General features: G+C 44.1%; 1 protein-coding gene across 2 annotated transcripts in view; it reads left to right on the top strand.

Annotated features, from left to right (window-relative positions):
* Positions 1–21,819, top strand: part of LOC120056421 (teneurin-2-like) — a 375,571-nt gene that overhangs the window by 62,222 nt on the left and 291,530 nt on the right. For both annotated transcript variants that reach the window (XM_039004579.1, XM_039004578.1), the window contains exon 3: positions 2,300–2,613. In XM_039004579.1, the coding sequence (XP_038860507.1) occupies positions 2,300–2,613 (314 nt within the window). The remainder of the gene's footprint in view (positions 1–2,299; positions 2,614–21,819) is intronic.

The following is a 21,819-nucleotide window of genomic DNA, read 5'->3' on the forward strand; positions in this document are numbered from 1 at the left end:
ATACTTGCATGCCTTTGGTTTGTCATAGAATAAAGCAAAGAACCTGTGAAAAAATATGAATTATTTCTTATTCTACAAAGATATTCTAAAATGGCCTGGACACATTTGTTAGTACCCCTTAGAAAAGATAATAAATAATTGAATTATAGTGATATTTCAAACTAATTAGTTTCTTTAATTAGTATCACACGTCTCCAATCTTGTAATCAGTCATTCAGCCTATTTAAATGGAGTAAAGTAGTCACTGTGCTGTTTGGTATCACTGTGTGCACCACACTGACCGTGTACCAGAGAAAGCAAAGGAGAGATTTGTCTGAGGAGAAAATAATAGACAAGCATTGTAAAGGTAAAGGCTACAAGACCATCTCCAAGCAGCTTGATGTTCCTGTGACAAGAGTTGCAAATATTATCAACAAGTTTAAGGTTCATGGAACTGTAGCTAACCTCCCTGGGCGCGGCCGCATGAGGAAAACCGATCACAGACTGAACAGAAGGATAGTGTGAATGGTAGAAAAAGAACCAAGGATAACTGCCAAAAAGATACAAGCTGAACTCCAAGGTGAAGGTACGTCAGTTTCTGATCGCACCATCCATTGCTTTTTGAGCAGAAGAAGACCCAGGAGGACTACACTTTTGAAAGAAAAACATAAAAAAGCCAGACTGGAATTTGCTAAAATGCATATTGACAAGCCACAATCCTTCTGGGAGAATGTCCTTTGGACAGATGAGTCAAAACTGGAGCTCTATGTTCACAGACAAAAAGAAATGAAGCTTTCAAAGTAAAGAACACCATACCTACAGTGAAACATGGAGGAGGCTTGGTTCTGTTTTGAGGCTGCTTTGCTGCGCCTGGCCCAGGGTGCCTTGAATCTGTGCAGGACACAATGAAATCTATAGACTATCAAGGCATTCTGGAGGGAAACGTACTGTCCAGTGTCAGAAAGCTCTGTCTCAGTCTCAGGTCATGGGTCCTCCAGCAGGATAATGACCCAAAACACACAGCTAAAAGCACCCAAGAATGGATGAGAACAAAACGTAGGACTATTCTGAAGTGGCCTTCTATGAGTCCTGATCTGAATCCTATCGAACATCTATGGAAAGAGCTGGAACTCTGGAGAAGCCACCCATCAAACCTGAGACAGCTGGAGCAGTTTGCTCAGGAAGAGTGGTTCCAACCTACCTGTTAACAGGTGCAGAAGTCTCATTGAGAGCTACAGAAAACATTTGATTGCAGTGATTACCTCTAAAGGTTGTGCAACAAAATATGAGGTTAAGGTTCCCATCATTTTTGTCCATGCCGTTTTCATTTGTTTTATTATTTACAATAATATGTTGAATAAAATATCTAAAGCAAGGTCTGACTCCTATTAAATATGGAATAAACAATGGTGGATGCAAATTAGTTTTGTCAGTTTCAAGTTATTTAAAATAAAATTGTGCCTTCTTTGTTTTTTGTTGACGGGTACCAGCAAATTTGAGCACGTCTGTATGTTAATTAATGGTCAATTACCGTGAGACCAGCAGTTATTTAAATGACAATCACCAGCTGACAAAATATCATGACCACCACAGCTCTACTCCCCCACCCCCCTCAAACTTCACATAATACTATCACTTTAAATGGTATTTATTTAAAGCCTGCTCCCCGACCCCCTCAAACTTCACATAATACTATCACTTTAAATGGTATTTATTTAAATTCCTGCTCCCCGACCCCCTCAAACTTCACATAATACTATCACTTTAAATGGTATTTATTTAAATTCCTGCTCCCCGACCCCCTCAAACTTCACATAATACTATCACTTTAAATGATATTTATTTAAATGCCTGCTCCCCGACCATGCTTCATGCACCCCGGTTTTCAATTCATCCTATACAAGCCATGGGGTAATTTGACATATAACCTGGACTATCGGTATATCTCATCTCTTTATTTCTGTTATGTGTCATTTCTCACTCTTTCACATCTCTCTGACAATGGAACACATCGACCGGTCAGACAAATGTGTCATAATGGAAATTACATCTCTGGTCCATTTCCCACCATTGATTTCATTGCTTATCTTCAGATCTGCATAGTTGCTTTTCTCTTGGTTTTAATTCCTGGAGTTTGTAATATAGCTCTTTGTATATAGTGTGGGTTCTGAGCTTGCATATGGTGCCCTTTATCTCACATCCTGTTTTTAAGGAAATGCAAACATTAACACACCTAAATGTCTGCTTTAGCTTGTCAACCCCAAGACATCTCCTAGAATAATATGTCTGGGTTAACTGGGTTGTTGCTGTCCTCAGGGAGCTTCACGCTGGCGGAGCTGGGAGTGAGTGACCAACAGGCCCAGACCCAGGCCCAGACCCAGACCCAGACCCAGCACCAGGCTGCCTACCACTCCTCTCACTCGGAGCTGGGCTTGCTGCAGCGGGGCTACTCCCTCAGCGCCGGCTCCGATGCAGACTCCGACCCGGAGGGGGTCATGTCCCCGGAGCGCGCCGTACAGCTGTGGGGGGGTCACGCAATCAAGTCCCGCCGCAGCTCCGGCGTCTCCAGCAGGGAGAACTCGGCCCTCACACTCACCGACTCCGACAACGAACACAAGTCTGACGACGAGTCAGGTAGGACAGAGATTGGGGGAGGGACATAATAATGAAGCCGAGAGGGAAATGTGGTGGGGGTTGAAGTCTTCCTCCCTCTATCCCCTTACCTAAAACTATCTAACCACTACCTAATACTTTCTAATACTACCTAACCCATACCTAATAGTACCAAATACTACCTAACCCCTACCTAATACTACCTAATACTATCTAACCCATACCTAATAGTACCTAATACTACCTAACCCCTACCTAATACTACCTAACCCCTACCTAACCACTACCAAATACTATCTAACCCATACCTAATAGTACCTAATACTATCTAACCCCTACCTAATACTATCTAACCCCTACCTAATACTATCTAACCCCTACCTAATACTATCTAACCCCTACCTAATACTACCTAACCCCTACCTAATAATACCTAATACTATCTAACCCCTACCTGATAATACCTAATACTATCTAACCCCTACCTAATACTATCTAACCCCTATCTAATACTATCTAACCCCTACCTAATAATACCTAATACTACCTAACCCCTACCTAATACTACCTAACCCCTACCTAACCACTACCAAATACTATCTAACCCCTATCTAATACTACCTAACCCCTACCTAATAATACCTAATACTATCTAACCCCTACCTAATAATACCTAATACTATCTAACCCCTACCTATGAGATTAAGAATGTGCAATGGTTATAAGTGTGTAGTAAGGAGGATCCTGAAATGTCACTAAGTTTGTTTATGAAATTATTCATGAGTGTAGCTGATAAGCATGCCCCTTTAAGAAAATGCACTGTGAGGTCAAATGGTGCCCAATGGATTGATGATGAGCTGAGAAATGTAATGATTCAACGTTATAATGCCAAAAAAGTAGCAGATAAATCTGGTACTTTGTTTGATAAGCAAAGTTATTGTAAATTAAGAAATCTTGTAACCAAGCTAAACAAAGGAAAGAAGAAGGGATTCTATCAGAACAAAATTGATGAAGTAAAGGGTGATGGGAAAAAACTGTGGAGAATGTTGAACACTATTATGGGTAGGAATTCAAACATGTCTGTCTCTTTTGTTGAATCAGAGGGTATATTTATTACAAATTCACACGACATCGCAAACTACTTTAATGAATATTTTACAGGCAAAGTGGACAAGTTGAGGAATGCTATGATTCCAAATGATGGCTCCATGTCATATACCCTTATAACAGATTGTATCATGAAGGAGAGGCAATGCAGGTTCAAATGTCACCAAGTAGAAGAAGAAGAGGTAGAAAGGATGCTGTTGTCTCCTTCGGATGACATGTCGCCTGGTACAGATCATCTAGACGCCAAATTGCTATTTAGTCTTCTGATTTTCTTTAGGAATGTTATTAGTACATACTGGCAACACGCATAACCACCAAACCAGACAGGCAAATTCAGGGCAGCTAAAACAACTCAAGCCAAGGACAAATCGCCTTAAATCTATAGTTTTATATAGAGCAATAGCTGAATGGAACGTTTTACCAATCCATATTTCTCAGGCAAAAAGTAAATCCACCTTCAAGAAAAAAATAAAAGAACATCTAATGTGACAGGCCATATGACTGAACAGGAAATAGAAAGAACATCTAGTGTGATAGACCATATGACTGGACAGGAAATAGAAAGAACATCTAATGTGACAGACCATATGACTGGACAGGAAATAGAAAGAACATCTAGTGTGATAGACCATATGACTGGACAGGAAATAGAAAGAACATCTAATGTGATAGACCATATGACTGGACAGGAAATAGAAAGAACATCTAATGTGATAGACCATATGACTGAACAGGAAATAGAAAGAACATCTAGTGTGATAGACCATATGACTGGACAGGAAATAGAAAGAACATCTAATGTGATAGACCATATGACTGGACAGGAAATAGAAAGAACATCTAGTGTGATAGACCATATGACTGGACAGGAAATAGAAAGAACATCTAATGTGATAGACCATATGACTGGACAATGCCTAATACTACCTAATACTACCTAACCCATACATAATATTATCTAACCCCTACCTAATACTATCTAACTCCTACCTAATACTGCCTAATACTGCCTAATACTACCTGACCCCTACCTAATACTCCCTACCCCCTACATAATACTACCTAATACTATCTAACCCATACCTAATACTACCTAACCCCTACCTAATACTCCCTACCCCCTACATAATACTACCTAATACTATCTAACCCATACCTAATACTACCTAACCCCTACCTAATACTATCTAAGCCCTACCTAATACTCCTTAATACTATCTAACCCCTACCTAATACTATCTAACCCCTACCTAATACTACCTAATACTATCTAACCCCCACCTAATACTACCTAACCCCTATCTAATACTATCTAACCCTTACCTAATACTATCTAACCCCTACCCAATACTACCTAACCCCTACCTAATACTACCTAATACTATCTAACCCCTATCTAATACTATCTAACCCCTACCTAATACTATCTAACCCTTACCTAATACTATCTAACCCCTACCCAATACTACCTAACCCCTACCTAATACTACCTAACCCCTACCTAATACTACCTAATACAATCTAACCCCTACCAAATACTACCTAATGATACCTAACCCCTACCTAATACATCCTAATGCTACCTAACTCTTACCTAATACTACATAATACTATCTAACCCAAACTAATACTATCTATCCCCTACCAAATACTACCATACCCATCCCTAACACTTCCTAATACTACCTAACCCCTCACTAATACTACCTAATACTAACTGATACTACCTAGCCCCTAGCTAATACTACCTAACCCCTACCTAATACTACTTAACCCATACCTAATACAACCTAACCCCTACCTAATAATATCTAACCCCTACCTAACACCTACCTAATACTACCTAACCCCTACCTAATACTATCTAAACCATACCTAATACTACCTAACCCCTAGATAATACTAACTAACCCCCACCTAATACTACATAATACTACCTAATACTACCTAACCCCTACCTAATACTATCTAACCCCTTCCTAATACTACCTAACCCCTAGATAATACTACCTAACCCCCACCTAATACTACTTAACCCATACCTAATACTATCTAACCCCTACCTAATACTACCTAACCCAGACCTAATAAAATCTAACCCATACCTAATACTATCTAACCCCTACCTAATACTACCTAATACTATGTAACCCCAACCTAATACTATCTAACCCCTACCTAATACTACCTAATAATTTCTAACCCCTACATACTACTACCTAGTACTACCTAACCCCTACCTAATAATATCTAACCCCTACCTAATACTATCTAGCCCCTACCTAATACTACCTAACCCCTCCCTAATACTACCTAATACTATCTAACCCATACCTAATACTATCTAACCCCTACCCAATTCTACCTAATACTATCTAATCCCTCACAAATACTACCTTATACTACCTAATACTACCTAACCCCTACCTAATACTACCTAGCCCCTACCTAATACTATCTAACCCCTACCTAATACTATCTAATACTACATAACCCCTACCTAATACTATCTAACCCCTCCCTAATACTATCAAACCCCTGCCTAATACTACCTTATACTATATAATCCCTACCTAATACTACCTAATACTACCTAACCCCTCCCTTATACTATCTAACCCCTACCTAATACTATATAGCCCCTCCCTAATACTATCTAACCCCTACCTAATACTATCTAACCCTTACCTAATACTATCTAGCCCCTATCTAATAATATCTAACCCCTACCTAATACGTCCTAATACTATCTAACCCCTACCTAATACTACCTAGCCCCTACCTAATACTATCTAATACTACATAACCCCTCCCTAATACTATCAAACCCCTGCCTAATACTACCTTATACTATATAATCCCTACCTAATACTACCTTATACTATATAATCCCTACCTAATACTACCTAATACTACCTAACCCCTACCTAATACTATCTAACCCCTATCCAATGCTGCCTAACCCCTACCTAATACTACCTAACCCCTACCTAATACTACCTAATACTATCTAACTCCTACCTAATACTATATAACCCCTACCTAATACTATCTAACCCCTACCTAATACTACCTAACCCCTTCCTAATACTACCTAACCCCTACCTAATACTACCTAATACTACCTAACCCCTACCTAATACTATCTAACCCCTATCTAATACTATCTAACCCCTACCTAATACTACCTAACCCCTATCTAATACTATCTAACCCCTACCTAATACTACCTAACCCCTACCTAATACTATCTAACCCCTACCTAATACTACCTAATACTACCTAACCCCTACCTAATACGATCTAACCCCTACCTAATACTACCTAATACTACCTAACCCCTACCTAATACTATCTAACCCCTACCTAATACTACATAATACTACATAACCCCTACCTAATACTATCTAACCCCTACCTAATACTACCTAATACTACCTAACCCCTACCTAATACTATCTAACCCCTACCTAATACTACCTAATACTACCTAACCCCTACCTAATACTACCTAACCCCTACCTAATACTACCTAATACTACCTAACCCCTACCTAATACTATCTAACCCCTATCTAATACTATCTAACCCCTACCTAATACTACCTAACCCCTATCTAATACTATCTAACCCCTACCTAATACTATCTAACCCCTACCTAATACTACCTAACCCCTACCTAATACTACCTAACACCTACCTAATACTACCTAATACTACCTAACCCCTACCTAATACTATCTAACCCCTACCTAATACTACCTAATACTACCTAACCCCTACCTAATACTATATAACCCCTACCTAATACTACCTAATACTACCTAACCCCTACCTAATACTATCTAACCCCTACCTAATACTACCTAATACTACCTAACCCCTACCTAATACTATCTAACCCCTACCTAATACTACCTAATACTACCTAACCCCTACCTAATACTACCTAACCCCTACCTAATACTACCTAATACTACCTAACCCCTACCTAATGCTATCTAACCCCTACCTAATACTACCTAACCCCTACCTAATACTACCTAATACTACCTAACCCCTACCTAATACTACCTAACCCCTATCTAGTACTACCTAACCCCTACCTAATACTACCTAACCCCTATCTAATACTATCTAACCCCTACCTAATACTACCTAACTCCTACCTAGTACTACCTAATACTACCTAACCCCTACCTAATACTATCTAATACTACCTAACCCCTACCTAATACTACCTAACCCCTATCTAGTACTACCTAACCCCTACCTAATACTACCTAACCCCTACCTAATACTACCTAACCCCTACCTAGTACTACCTAATACTACCTAACCCCTACCTAATACTACCTAATACTACCTAACCCCTACCTAATACTATCTAACCCCTACCTAATACTACCTAATACTACCTAACCCCTACCTAATACTACCTAACCCCTACCTAATACTACCTAATACTATCTAACCCCTATCTAATACTATCGTTCCCCTATCTAATACTATCTAACCCCTACCTAGTACTACCTAACCCCTACCTAATACTACCTAACCCCTATCTAATACTATCTAACCCCTACCTAATACTACCTAGCACCTACCTAATACTACCTAACCCCTATCTAATACTATCTAACCGCTACCTAATACTACCTAACCCCTACCTAATACTACCTAACCCCTACCCAATACTACCTAACCCCTATCTAATACTATCTAACCCCTACCTAATACTACCTAACCCCTACCTAATACTACCTAACCCCTACCTAATACTACCTAATACTACCTAACCCCTACCTAATACTACCTAACCCCTATCTAGTACTACCTAACCCCTACCTAATACTACCTAACCCCTATCTAATACTATCTAACCCCTACCTAATACTACCTAACTCCTACCTAGTACTACCTAATACTACCTAACCCCTACCTAATACTATCTAATACTACCTAACCCCTACCTAATACTACCTAACCCCTATCTAGTACTACCTAACCCCTATCTAATACTATCTAACCCCTACCTAATACTACCTAACCCCTACCTAGTACTACCTAATACTACCTAACCCCTACCTAATACTACCTAACCCCTACCTAATACTATCTAACCCCTACCTAATACTACCTAATACTACCTAACCCCTACCTAATACTACCTAACCCCTACCTAATACTACCTAATACTATCTAACCCCTATCTAATACTATCGTTCCCCTATCTAATACTATCTAACCCCTACCTAGTACTACCTAACCCCTACCTAGTACTACCTAACCCCTATCTAATACTATCTAACCCCTACCTAATACTACCTAGCACCTACCTAATACTACCTAACCCCTATCTAATACTATCTAACCGCTACCTAATACTACCTAACCCCTACCTAATACTACCTAACCCCTACCCAATACTACCTAACCCCTATCTAATACTATCTAACCCCTACCTAATACTACCTAACCCCTACCTAATACTACCTAACCCCTACCTAATACTATCTAACCCCTACCTAATACTACCTAGCCCCTACCTAATACTACCTAACCCCTATCTAATACTATCTAACCCCTACCTAATACTACCTAACCCCTACCTAATACTACCTAACCCCTACCTAATACTACCTAACCCCTACCTAATACTACCTAACCCCTACCTAATACTACCTAACCCCTACCTAATACTACCTAACCCCTACCTAATACTACCTAACCCCTACCTAATACTACCTAACCCCTACCTAATACTACCTAACCCCTACCTAACACTATCTAACCCCTATCTAATACTATCTAACCACTACCTAATACTAGCTAACCCCTACCTAATACTATCTAACCCCTATCTAATACTATCTAACTACTACCTAATACTACCTAACCCCTACCTAATACTATCTAACCCCTACCTAATACTACCTAACCCCTACCTAATACTATCTAACCCCTACCTAATACTACCTAACCCCTACCTAATACTACCTAATACTATCTAACCCCTACCTAATACTACCTAACCCCTATCTAATACTACCTAACCCCTACCTAATACCATCTAACCCCTACCCAATACTACCTAACCCCTACCTAAAATCAACAGATACAAATTTGTTTGCTCATTTGAAGTGCACTTGCAGTTCAGTTGTTTTGATGCACATGTAGTTTTTCTTGACTTAAAATTCATGTCAGTGCTTCCAAGTCAGTCTGGCTGAATGTCACTGAACACGGTCTCAGTAACATAATTCACCAATTAGAAGCGTTTTTGGATGGACCCAGAGCATTGGAGCAATCAACACTGGCTCCTGATCAGGATTTTGATCAGATTAATTTTCTCTCACTGTGCTAAGTCAGTCAGCCATGCTTCTCTGTCTGGCGTTGCACCCCCATCTGATTGACAGATCAGCTCTCTTCCTTCTTCTCTGCCTCTTCCTCCCTCTATCCCGCTGGCTTATCTTCCGCTAGCCGTCTCTCTGAAACCACCCCCACAATCAGAGAGAGCAGGTTACTGTAGAGAAGTGCATCCTGCCTAGGACTCTTCTTTCACTCCTCACTAACGTCCTTGTAGTATGCCTACTATGATTTTGTGATTGTTGCCAATGAGAATATTTATTTCAGTGAAATTACAGTGTTTTCCTCTGGTCCCTTCTCTTCAATGTCTTCTGTGTTTACCTGGGCATCGGGGGTTTGTGAAGGTTTATGTGTGAAATTAGGTATTTTTCTTGGCCCCTCACTGAGCACTCACAGAGGATAAGCTTGGCAGTAATGGCAGGTTTTAGAGGGGAGGTTTTGCAGTTGGATACTGTGATTAGTGTGTGAATACCTGTCCTGAATGACCCGTTTGTCTACCTGATTATATACGTGGTTGTGTTTCTAATTTCTAGACAATGGAAGATGATCGTTGTTTGACTCTGTTAGAGTTCTGTGAGTGTGGGAGCACGGGGGACGCACGCTGTGGTCTCTCTGTAGGTGTCATGCGTCACAACTTGCTAACAATAGCGCCGCCCGGCTCACGCTGAGAGTGGCGTGGTGCTGATTTCCACTGGGAATCATCTGCATTGTTTTCAAATAGGGAACGCTCACAAGCCTTTGGAGCCTGCCGATGTTTGATTTGTTTTTTTGTGTGAAAGGGGCGGGGCGGCAAGTAGCTTAGTGGATTAGACCGTTGGGACACTAACCAAAAAGTTGCTGGTTTGAATCCCCAGGCCGGCTAGGTGAAAAATCTACCGATGTGCCCTTGAGTAAGGCACTTAATTCTAATTGGTCCTGTAGGTCACTCTGGATAAAAGTCTGCTAAATGACTAAAATGTCAAATGAAAGCCAGAAATGAAAACCCTGCTTTCTCCAGTTCTCCCTCACTTAGAAGTTATCTTAGAGAAGATCCCCATGCTTATCCTTCAAGAAGGCCACGGCTCTGCATGATCCATTTTATAGTGCCTTTTGAATAAATTGGTTCGTAAAGTGTTTGTTACGATTGAATTAAGTGTGCACGCAGCAAGACTCCAGACACTAATGTATTCTCACCATGGGAGCTAATTAATTAAGGACAGCGAAGCGAGCGTTGGAGTTGATCAAGAGACTAGGGGATGACTACAGCTAGCAGTAGAGTGTAGGACCTGTGGACGAGGCGAGGCAGGGTGAGGGTGGCTCCGTCTCTCTTACTTCTGCTCATTATTACCTTATTGTGTTTCATGGTTGTTCTTGGGTCAGTGGTGCATCTTGACAAGCAGAGCAGAACTGAATCACTGCGCTGTCGTCACCATGCCCAGCGACTGACTCCCACCGTGCCCAGCGACTGACTCCCACCGTGCCCAGCGACTGACTCCCACCGTGCCCAGCGACTGACTCCCACCGTGCCCAGCGACTGACTCCCACCGTGCCCAGCGACTGACTCCCACCTTGCCCAGCGACTGACTCCCACCGTGCCCAGCGACTGACTCCCACCGTGCCCAGCGACTGACTCCCACCGTGCCCAGCGACTGACTCCCACCGTGCCCAGCGACTGACTCCCACCGTGCCCAGCGACTGACTCCCACCGTGCCCAGCGACTGACTCCCACCGTGCCCAGCGACTGACTCCCACCTTGCCCAGCGACTGACTCCCACCGTGCCCAGCGACTGACTCCCACCGTGCCCAGCGACTGATTCCCACCGTGCCCAGCGACTGATTCCCACCGTGCCCAGCGACTGACCCCCACCGTGCCCAGCGACTGACTCCCACCGTGCCCAGCGACTGACTCCCACCGTGCCCAGCGACTGACTCACACCGTGCCCAGCGACTGATTCCCACCGTGCCCAGCGACTGACTCCCACCGTGCCCAGCGACTGACTCCCACCGTGCCCAGCGACTGATTCCCACCGTGCCCAGCGACTGACCCCCACCTTGCCCAGCGACTGACTCCCACCGTGCCCAGCGACTGACTCCCACCGTGCCCAGCGACTGACTCCCACCGTGCCCAGCGACTGACTCCCACCGTGCCCAGCGACTGACTCCCACCGTGCCCAGCGACTGACTCCCACCTTGCCCAGCGACTGACTCCCACCGTGCCCAGCGACTGACTCCCACCGTGCCCAGCGACTGACTCCCACCGTGCCCAGCGACTGACTCCCACCGTGCCCAGCGACTGATTCCCACCGTGCCCAGCGACTGATTCCCACCGTGCCCAGCGACTGATTCCCACCGTGCCCAGCGACTGACTCCCACCGTGCCCAGCGACTGACTCCCACCGTGCCCAGCGACTGACTCCCACCGTGCCCAGCGACTGACCCCCACCGTGCCCAGCGACTGACTCCCACCGTGCCCAGCGACTGACTCCCACCGTGCCCAGCGACTGACTCCCACCGTGCCCAGCGACTGACTCCCACCGTGCCCAGCGACTGACCCCCACCGTGCCCAGCGACTGACCCCCACCGTGCCCAGCGACTGACTCCCACCGTGCCCAGCGACTGACTCCCATCTTGCCCAGCGACTGACTCCCACCGTGCCCAGCGACTGACTCCCACCGTGCCCAGCGACTGATTCCCACCGTGCCCAGCGACTGATTCCCACCGTGCCCAGCGACTGACCCCCACCGTGCCCAGCGACTGACTCCCACCGTGCCCAGCGACTGACTCCCACCGTGCCCAGCGACTGACTCCCACCGTGCCCAGCGACTGACTCCCACCGTGCCCAGCGACTGATTCCCACCGTGCCCAGCGACTGACTCCCACCGTGCCCAGCGACTGACTCCCACCGTGCCCAGCGACTGACTCCCACCGTGCCCAGCGACTGACTCCCACCGTGCCCAGCGACTGACCCCCACCGTGCCCAGCGACTGACTCCCACCGTGCCTAGCGACTGACTCCCACCGTGCCCAGCGACTGACTCCCACCGTGCCCAGCGACTGACTCCCACCGTGCCTAGCGACTGACTCCCACCGTGCCCAGCGACTGACTCCCACCGTGCCCAGCGACTGACTCCCACCGTGCCCAGCGACTGATTCCCACCGTGCCCAGCGACTGATTCCCACCGTGCCCAGCGACTGACTCCCACCGTGCCCAGCGACTGACTCCCACCGTGCCCAGCGACTGATTCCCACCGTGCCCAGCGACTGACTCCCACCGTGCCCAGCGACTGACTCCCACCGTGCCCAGCGACTGACTCCCACCGTGCCCAGCGACTGACTCCCACCGTGCCCAGCGACTGATTCCCACCGTGCCCAGCGACTGACTCCCACCATGCCCAGCGACTGACTCCAAGTGACTCCCCTTCATTTGGCCTTTCAGAGTGTCTCAGAGTTCTGAGGGCCCTCTACCTCCTCCACAACGCTTGCTGCCTCGCTCTCCCCCGCGGCCTTCTGGGAGCTATGCCTCTGTACCAGAGACGCAGTGAGAGAGGGCCCTGCACGCACGCCACAGTGGAATAGAAAGCAATGGGCTTATTAGCATCCCAGCCCTCATTAGAACAGTAGGATTTGTCTGTTATTTGTTTTATTGAATGTCTTTGAAGTTGATATCTGACTAGAGCCACAATGCACTGGTACAGAGGCCATTATCCACAGGATAATGGCAGACAGAGACTTCTGAACAAAATAATTGTCAATACAGAATACAACTTGGTAGGAGACAAGAAAGTTTGTGAATGACTGAAAACATTAAATGAATTGATTCAATGCTAATCCACTGACGGGGAGTATTAGGGGTTGTGCAGTGAACACATCACTTACTGCCATGCTTACTGTGATAGAGAGGAATGTCAACTACAATAGCGTACATCCCGTCAACCTACAGTAGACTACAGCGTTGTTTCAGTCTGTTGTTTAATAGATTCCACACGTCCATATTATAGCGTAAATTCCATGGATTATAAATGTGTCTCATGTAGCTAGCTGTATGTTGGTGGACGTATTCATCATTTATGTTGGAATTAATAGAGGGAAATGCTAGTGGGAGATTGGCAGGTGCGTTCCTATCTCTCCAGTTATAAAAGAATCACACATTTCACTGGCATTCCAAATCTCATTAACAAACGTCAATCTAATTATGAAGATATTTGTTGAATTTGACAACCAGGGCTTGAGTACCTTCTGCCTGCCTGTATCCTCCTCTAAACCTCTATATTGTCACTTAGATTGTTAAATTAATGGTGATGAACATGTCTGTCTGTCTGTCAGTAATTGAAAATTATGGGGCAAGTGGGCAATCATTAGATCTGAAGTAAAATGTTAGCTCTGGTTTCCAGGACAACCATCCTCCTTGAAATAACATGGAGGGGTTCTCTTATTCTCAAGAAAAGCTCCTCCCATATCCTAAATCTAGGCCTATATGATTTAGTCTACTTACATTGTTCACACTGTCTGACTGTCAATGAGTCGTAGAGCATAAACCCTTTTTTTCAAATCATACTGAGCAAGTGTCGCCACATGTCACTAACTTAACAGTCACAATTTTCCCCCGTATCACATTTGATGAGATTGGGAGGGTGAGAAGTGAGAAGTGAGAGGGGCCCTCATTTCATTTAATTTGTGCGTGCTCAAAGTGTTGGTAGGGGCAGCCAGCTAACGTTAGTGCAGCGCTGCATGACAAGAACAAAGGCTCAGCCAGGCGAGGCGTTTCCTGGGCACAGGTGTGACAGGCGCTAATGAATCCACTAATGGCAGCCGTTCCCCTCCATGCTTATCTGTCACACTTCTATCTTTGCTGTTCTTTCACAATTGTTTACAGGCCATTAGCATTTGTTCTGTGGTTGGATAACACGCACTGGGCCTTTACTGCGGTTGCCTGCTGGGAAAATGGCGGTGACAGTGCTGAACGTTTATTTAATGTGTCGACGGCTACAACAAAGGAGGTAATTGAGAATTGATTTAGCAATAATGACTTTTCATATGTTCCCCTGCACAATGCTGATGCCCACTGATTATCTCGCGAGACTGCAATTTGCCACTTAATGGGGTCTGCCCTTGTCTTTTGCAAAGGAGGAGCTGACTTTCTGGGATGTGACAATTCCGTGTTTGAAATTGTTATCGTCGGCTTTGAAAACTGATCCATCTTTGTCTTCTTTCACTTGTTACCATCAGAGACATAGATGGGAGCACTGTAGTTAGCAGAGACAGAGATGGGAGCACTGTAGTTAGCAGAGACAGAGATGGGAGCACTGTAGTTAGCAGAGACAGAGATGGGAGCACTGTAGTTAGCAGAGACAGAGATGGGAGCGCTGTAGTTGGCAGAGACAGAGATGGGAGCACTGTAGTTAGCAGAGACAGAGATGGGAGCACTGTAGTTAGCAGAGACAATGATGGGAGCACTGTAGTTAGCAGAGACAGAGATGGGTGCACTGTAGTTAGCAGAGACAGAGATGGGAGCACTGTAGTTGGCAGAGACAGAGATGGGAGCACTGTAGTTAGCAGAGACAGAGATGGGAGCACTGTAGTTAGCAGAGACAGAGATGGGAGCACTGTAGTTAGCAGAGACAGAGATGGGAGCACTGTAGTTAGCAGAGACAGAGATGGGAGCGCTGTAGTTGGCAGAGACAGAGATGGGAGCACTGTAGTTAGCAGAGACAGAGATGGGAGCGCTGTAGTTGGCAGAGACAGAGATGGGAGCACTGTAGTTAGCAGAGAGAGAGTTGGGAGCACTGTAGTTAGCAGAGACAGAGATGGGAGCGCTGTAGTTAGCAGAGACAGAGATGGGAGCGCTGTAGTTGGCAGAGACAGAGATGGGAGCGCTGTAGTTAGCAGAGACAGAGATGGGAGCGCTGTAGTTAGCAGAGACAGAGATGGGAGCACTGTAGTTAGCAGAGACAGAGATGGGAGCACTGTAGTTAGCAGAGACAGAGATGGGAGCACTGTAGTTAGCAGAGACAGAGATGGGAGCACTGTAGTTAGCAGAGACAGAGATGGGGGCACTGTAGTTAGCAGAGACAGAGATGGGAGCACTGTAGTTAGCAGAGACAGAGATGGGAGCACTGTAGTTAGCAGAGACAGAGATGAGAGCACTGTAGTTAGCAGAGACATAGATGGGAGCACTGTAGTTGGCAGAGACAGAGATGGGAGCACTGTAGTTAGCAGAGAGAGAGATGGGAGCACTGTAGTTAGCAGAGACAGAGATGGGAGCACTGTAGTTAGCAGAGACAGAGATGGGAGCACTGTAGTTGGCAGAGGATGTGGAACCAGGGATTGGCGTTTGGTTACCGCAGTCACTATTGATGGTGTATCAATACGCCCAGTCACTACAAAGATACAGGTGTCTTTCCTAACTCAGTTGCTGGAGAGGAAGGAAATCGCTCAGGGATTTCACCTTGAGGCCCATGGTGACTTTAAAACAGTTACGGAGTTTAATGGTTGTGAAAGGAGAAAACTGAGGATGGATCAACAAAATTGTAGTTGGTCCACAATACTTACCTAATTGACGGAGTGAAAAGAAGGAAGCCTGTATTCCAAAACAAAGCACTAAAGTAAAACTGCAAAATAAAGGTGTCAAAGCAATTACATTTTTGTCTTGAATACAAGCGTTATGTTTGGGGGAAATCCATATGCATTATGTTATTAGTATGCTTGTAATCTCTAAGGACTGGGGAGTTTTTCAGGATAACAAAGAAACAGAATGGCGCTAAGCACAGGCAAACTCCTAGAGGAAAACCTGGTCCAGTCTGCTTTCCAACAGACTCTGGGAGATTATTTCACCATTCAGCAGGACAATAACCTAAAACACAAGGCCAAATCTACACTGGAGTTGCTTACCAAGACGACAATAAATGTTCTTGAGTGGCCAAGATACAGTTTTCATTTAAATCTACTGACTACTGAAAATGGTTGTCGAGCAATGATCAACAACCAATTTGACAGAGCTTGAAGAACGTTGAAAAGAATAATGGGCAAATGATGCACAATCCAGGTGTGGAAAGCTCTTAGAGACTTACCCAGACAGACTTACAGCAGTAATCACTGCCAAAGTTGCTTCTACAAAGTGTTGACTCAGCGGTGAATACTTATGTAAATTAGATATTTCTGTGTTTAATTTTCAATAAATGTACTACAATTTCCAAAAACATGTTTTCACTTTAGCATTATGGGGTATTGTGCATAGATGGGTGAGGAAAACACATATTTAATTCATTTTTAATTCAGGCTGTAACAACAAAATGTGTAATAAGTCCAAGGGTATGAATACTTTCAGAAGACACTGTGCTTTACCCATACCCATAGAACTACACTGAATACTGAATGTCCGTAGCACTACACTCAATACCTTTAGCACTACACTAAATACCCCTAGCACTACACTGAATACTGAATACCCATAGTGCTACACTGAATGCTGAATACCCGTAGCAATATACTGAATACCCGTAGCGCTACACTAAATACTGAATACCCGTAGCACTATACTGAATACTGAATACCCGTAGTGCTACACTGAATACCCGTAGCACTACACGGAATACTGAATACCGTAGTGCTACACTGAATGCTGAATACCCGTAGCAATATACTGAATACTGAATACCCGTAGTGCTACACTGAATACCTGTAGCACTACACTGAATACTGAATACCTGTAGAACTATAATGAATACCCTTGGCACTACACTGAATACTGAATACCTGTAGCACTACACTGAATACCAATACCACTACACTGAATACTGAATACCCGTAGCACTACACTGAATACTGAATACCGTAGTGCTACACTGAATACTGAATACCTGTAGAACTATAATGAATACCCTTGGCACTACACTGAATACTGAATACCTGTAGCACTACACTGAATACCAATACCACTACACTGAATACTGAATACCAATACCACTACACTGAATACTGAATACCAATACCACTACACTGAATACTGAATACCCGTAGCACTACACTGAATACTGAATACCCGTAGCACTACACTGAATACCCGTAGCACTACACTGAATACTGAATACCGTAGTGCTACACTGAATACCCGTAGCACTACACTGAATACTGAATACCGTAGTGCTACACTGAATACCCGTAGCACTATACTGAATACTGAATACCTGTTGCACTACACTGAATACTGAATAGACGTAGCACTATACTGAATACTGAATACCCGTAGCACTATACTGAATACTGAATACCCGTAGCACTACACTGCATACTGAATACCCGTAGCACTATAATAAATACTGAATACCCGTAGCACTATACTGAATACTGAATACCCGTAGAACTATAATGATTACCCGTAGCACTACACTGAATACTGAATACCTGTAGCACTACACTGAATATTGAATATCTGTAGCACTACACTGAATACTGAATACACGTAGCACTATACTGAATACCCGTAGCACTATACTGAATACCTGTAGCACTACACTGAATACCTGTACAACTACACTGAATACTGAATACCCGTAGCACTACACTGAATACCCGTAGCACTACACTGAATACCTGTACCACTACACTGAATACTGAATACCCGTAGCACTACACTGAATACCTGTACCACTACACTGAATACTGAATACCCGTAGCACTACACTGAATACCCATAGCACTACACTGAATACCTGTACCACTACACTGAATACTGAATACCCGTAGCACTACACTGAATACCCATAGCACTACACTGAATACCTGTAGCACTACACTGAATACCCGTAGCACTATACTGAATACTGAATACCCGTAGAGCTACACTGAATACTGAATACCCGTAGAGCTACATGGAATACTGAATACCCGTAGCACTACACTGAATACTGCACCACCACTCAGTCTGCAATACATTTTGACTTACTCTGAATATCAATACAGTTGATGTGGCGTATTCTTTCATGAATTCATACAGCAATGGGGTACCATTGTTTACATTCTCGTGACTATATTGTATTTGCAGACTCATGATGTGCAGGGAGCAGTAGGATGTTCTCAGTTCAGTACACGATGGGACAAATGATGGCAATGTGAAACCCGTCATGAAATGACATGTTAGATATCACTGTGCCACGTCTCTTTTGGCAGATTTTGTCAATATAAGAAAACATCTAAATTACAATGAGACTCCGAAATAGAAGGGGGAAAACCCCACTGCTTCTTTAAATTGGATTCCGTGTTCTATCTCGGAAAACGGTAAAGTAAATTAAAAGGTCTAGGAATATGTGAGATCACCCAGTGTATAGATTGCATTGAGAGTGGAGGCATGACTGTCTGGTCAATGTGTTAGTTCTAGATAAGGAATATGCTGCAGATAAAAACTTGCCCTGAAAATGTTTAGTGTAGGTAATAGTTTAAGAAGAGGGTATAGGTAGTAGTGTAGGAAGAGGGTATAGGTAGTAGTGTAGGAAGAGGGTATAGGTAGTAGTGTAGGAAGAGGGTATAGGTAGTAGTGTAGGAAGAGGGTATAGGTAGTAGTGTAGGAAGAGGGTATAGGTAGTAGTGTGAGAAGATGGTATAGGTAGTAGTGTAAGAAGAGGGTATAGGTAGTAGTGTAGGAAGAGGGTATAGGTAGTAGTGTAGGAAGAGGGTATAGGTAGTAGTGTAACAAGAGGGTGTAGGTAGTAGTGTAACAAGAGGGTATAGGTAGTAGTGTAGGAAGAGGGTATAGGTAGTAGTGTAGGAAGAGGGTATAGGTAGTAGTGTAAGAAGAGGGTATAGGTAGTAGTGTAGGAAGAGGGTATAGGTAGTAGTGTAGGAAGAGGATATAGGTAGTAGTGTAGGAAGAGGGTATAGGTAGTAGTGTAAGAAGAGGGTATAGGTAGTAGTGTAGGAAGAGGGTATAGGTAGTAGTGTAGGAAGAGGGTATAGGTAGTAGTGTAAGAAGAGGGTATAGGTAGTAGTGTGAGAAGAGGGTATAGGTAGTAGTGTGAGAAGAGGGTATAGGTAGTAGTGTAGGAAGAGGGTATAGGTAGTAGTGTAAGAAGAGGGTATAGGTAGTAGTGTAAGAAGAGGGTATAGGTAGTAGTGTAGGAAGAGGGTATAGGTAGTAGTGTAGGAAGAGGGTATAGGTAGTAGTGTAGGAAGAGGGTATAGGTAGTAGTGTAGGAAGAGGGTATAGGTAGTAGTGTAGGAAGAGGGTATAGGTAGTAGTGTAGGAAGAGGGTATAGGTAGTAGTGTGAGAAGAGGGTATAGGTAGTAGTGTAAGAAGAGGGTATAGGTAGTAGTGTAAGAAGAGGGTATAGGTAGTAGTGTGAGAAGAGGGTATAGGTAGTAGTGTAAGAAGAGGGTATAGGTAGTAGTGTAAGAAGAGGGTATAGGTCGTAGTGTAACAAGAGGGTATAGGTAGTAGTGTAAGAAGAGGGTATAGGTAGTAGTGTAAGAAGAGGGTATAGGTAGTAGTGTAGGAAGAGGGTATAGGTAGTAGTGTAGGAAGAGGATATAGGTAGTAGTGTAGGAAGAGGGTATAGGGTTGTCAGGATATTAGTGTTCAATGATAGCGATGTTTTGTTTTTATTTCCTTGTTTGCTTGTCTTGTCTTCTTATGTGTCTTTATGTAGTCATTTGCCGTTCTATATTTATTTGTTGTTCTTATTTTCATTTTCATTGCATGCATACCCTGATGACAAAGGCAATGAGTAGGATGAGGAGGATCTGTACAGCCACCACCATTCCAGTAGGTACCATCTCACTTTCACCCCAAAGCCATCGATGTTCTAACCCCTGGTGGGTATTTAGTGACCTTTCATCTTTGGGGGGGTAGGTAGCCTAGTGGTTAGAGCGTTGGGCCAGTAACCAAAAGGTTGCTAGATCCAATCCCTGAGCTGACAAGGTAAAAATCTGTCATTCTGACCCTGAACAAGGCAGTTAACCCACTGTTCCTAGGCCGTCATTGTAAATAATAATTTGTTCTTAACTGACTTGCCTAGTTAATAAAAAATAAATATATATTTTTTTAATCAACTGTAGTTGTTACCTTGATACCACTATCAAACACACTGATGTGAATTCATCCTTCATGCCATTGTTCAGTGCTCCGTTGTTGTGGTTTGTGCCCATTGTTGTTTTCATCCTTGCCTGTTGTGTTGGGCTGAGTGGGTTGTCAGGGTGTTGTATCCAGGACATCAGGTCCTCTGTGAGCTGGAGGAAGATTACTACACTGCTGTGCTGCGGCTGTCTGTCAGTGGACGAGAACAGGGGACTAACAGACGGGGCCACTCAGTGAGACAGTGGACTAACAGACAAGGCCACTCAGTGAGACAGTGGACAAACAGGCGGGCCACTCAGTGAGACGGTGGACTAACAGACAGGGCCACTCAGTGAGACAGTGGACTAACAGACAAGGCCACTCAGTGAGACAGTGGACAAACAGACAGGGCCACTTAGTGAGACAGTGGACTAACAGACAGGGCCACTCAGTGAGACAGTGGACAAACAGGCGGGCCACTCAGTGAGACAGTGGACTAACAGACAGGGCCACTCAGTGAGACAGTGGACTAACAGACAGGGCCACTCAGTGAGACAGTGGACTAACAGGCGGGCCACTCAGTGAGACAGTGGACTAACAGACGGGGCCACTCAGTGAGACAGTGGACTAACAGGCGGGCCACTCAGTGAGACAGTGGACTAACAGACAGGGCCACTCAGTGAGACAGTGGACTAACAGGCAGGGCCACTCAGTGAGACAGTGGACTAACAG

This window comes from Salvelinus namaycush, chromosome 12, assembly GCF_016432855.1.
Source record: "Salvelinus namaycush isolate Seneca chromosome 12, SaNama_1.0, whole genome shotgun sequence".
Taxonomy (NCBI): domain Eukaryota; kingdom Metazoa; phylum Chordata; class Actinopteri; order Salmoniformes; family Salmonidae; genus Salvelinus; species Salvelinus namaycush.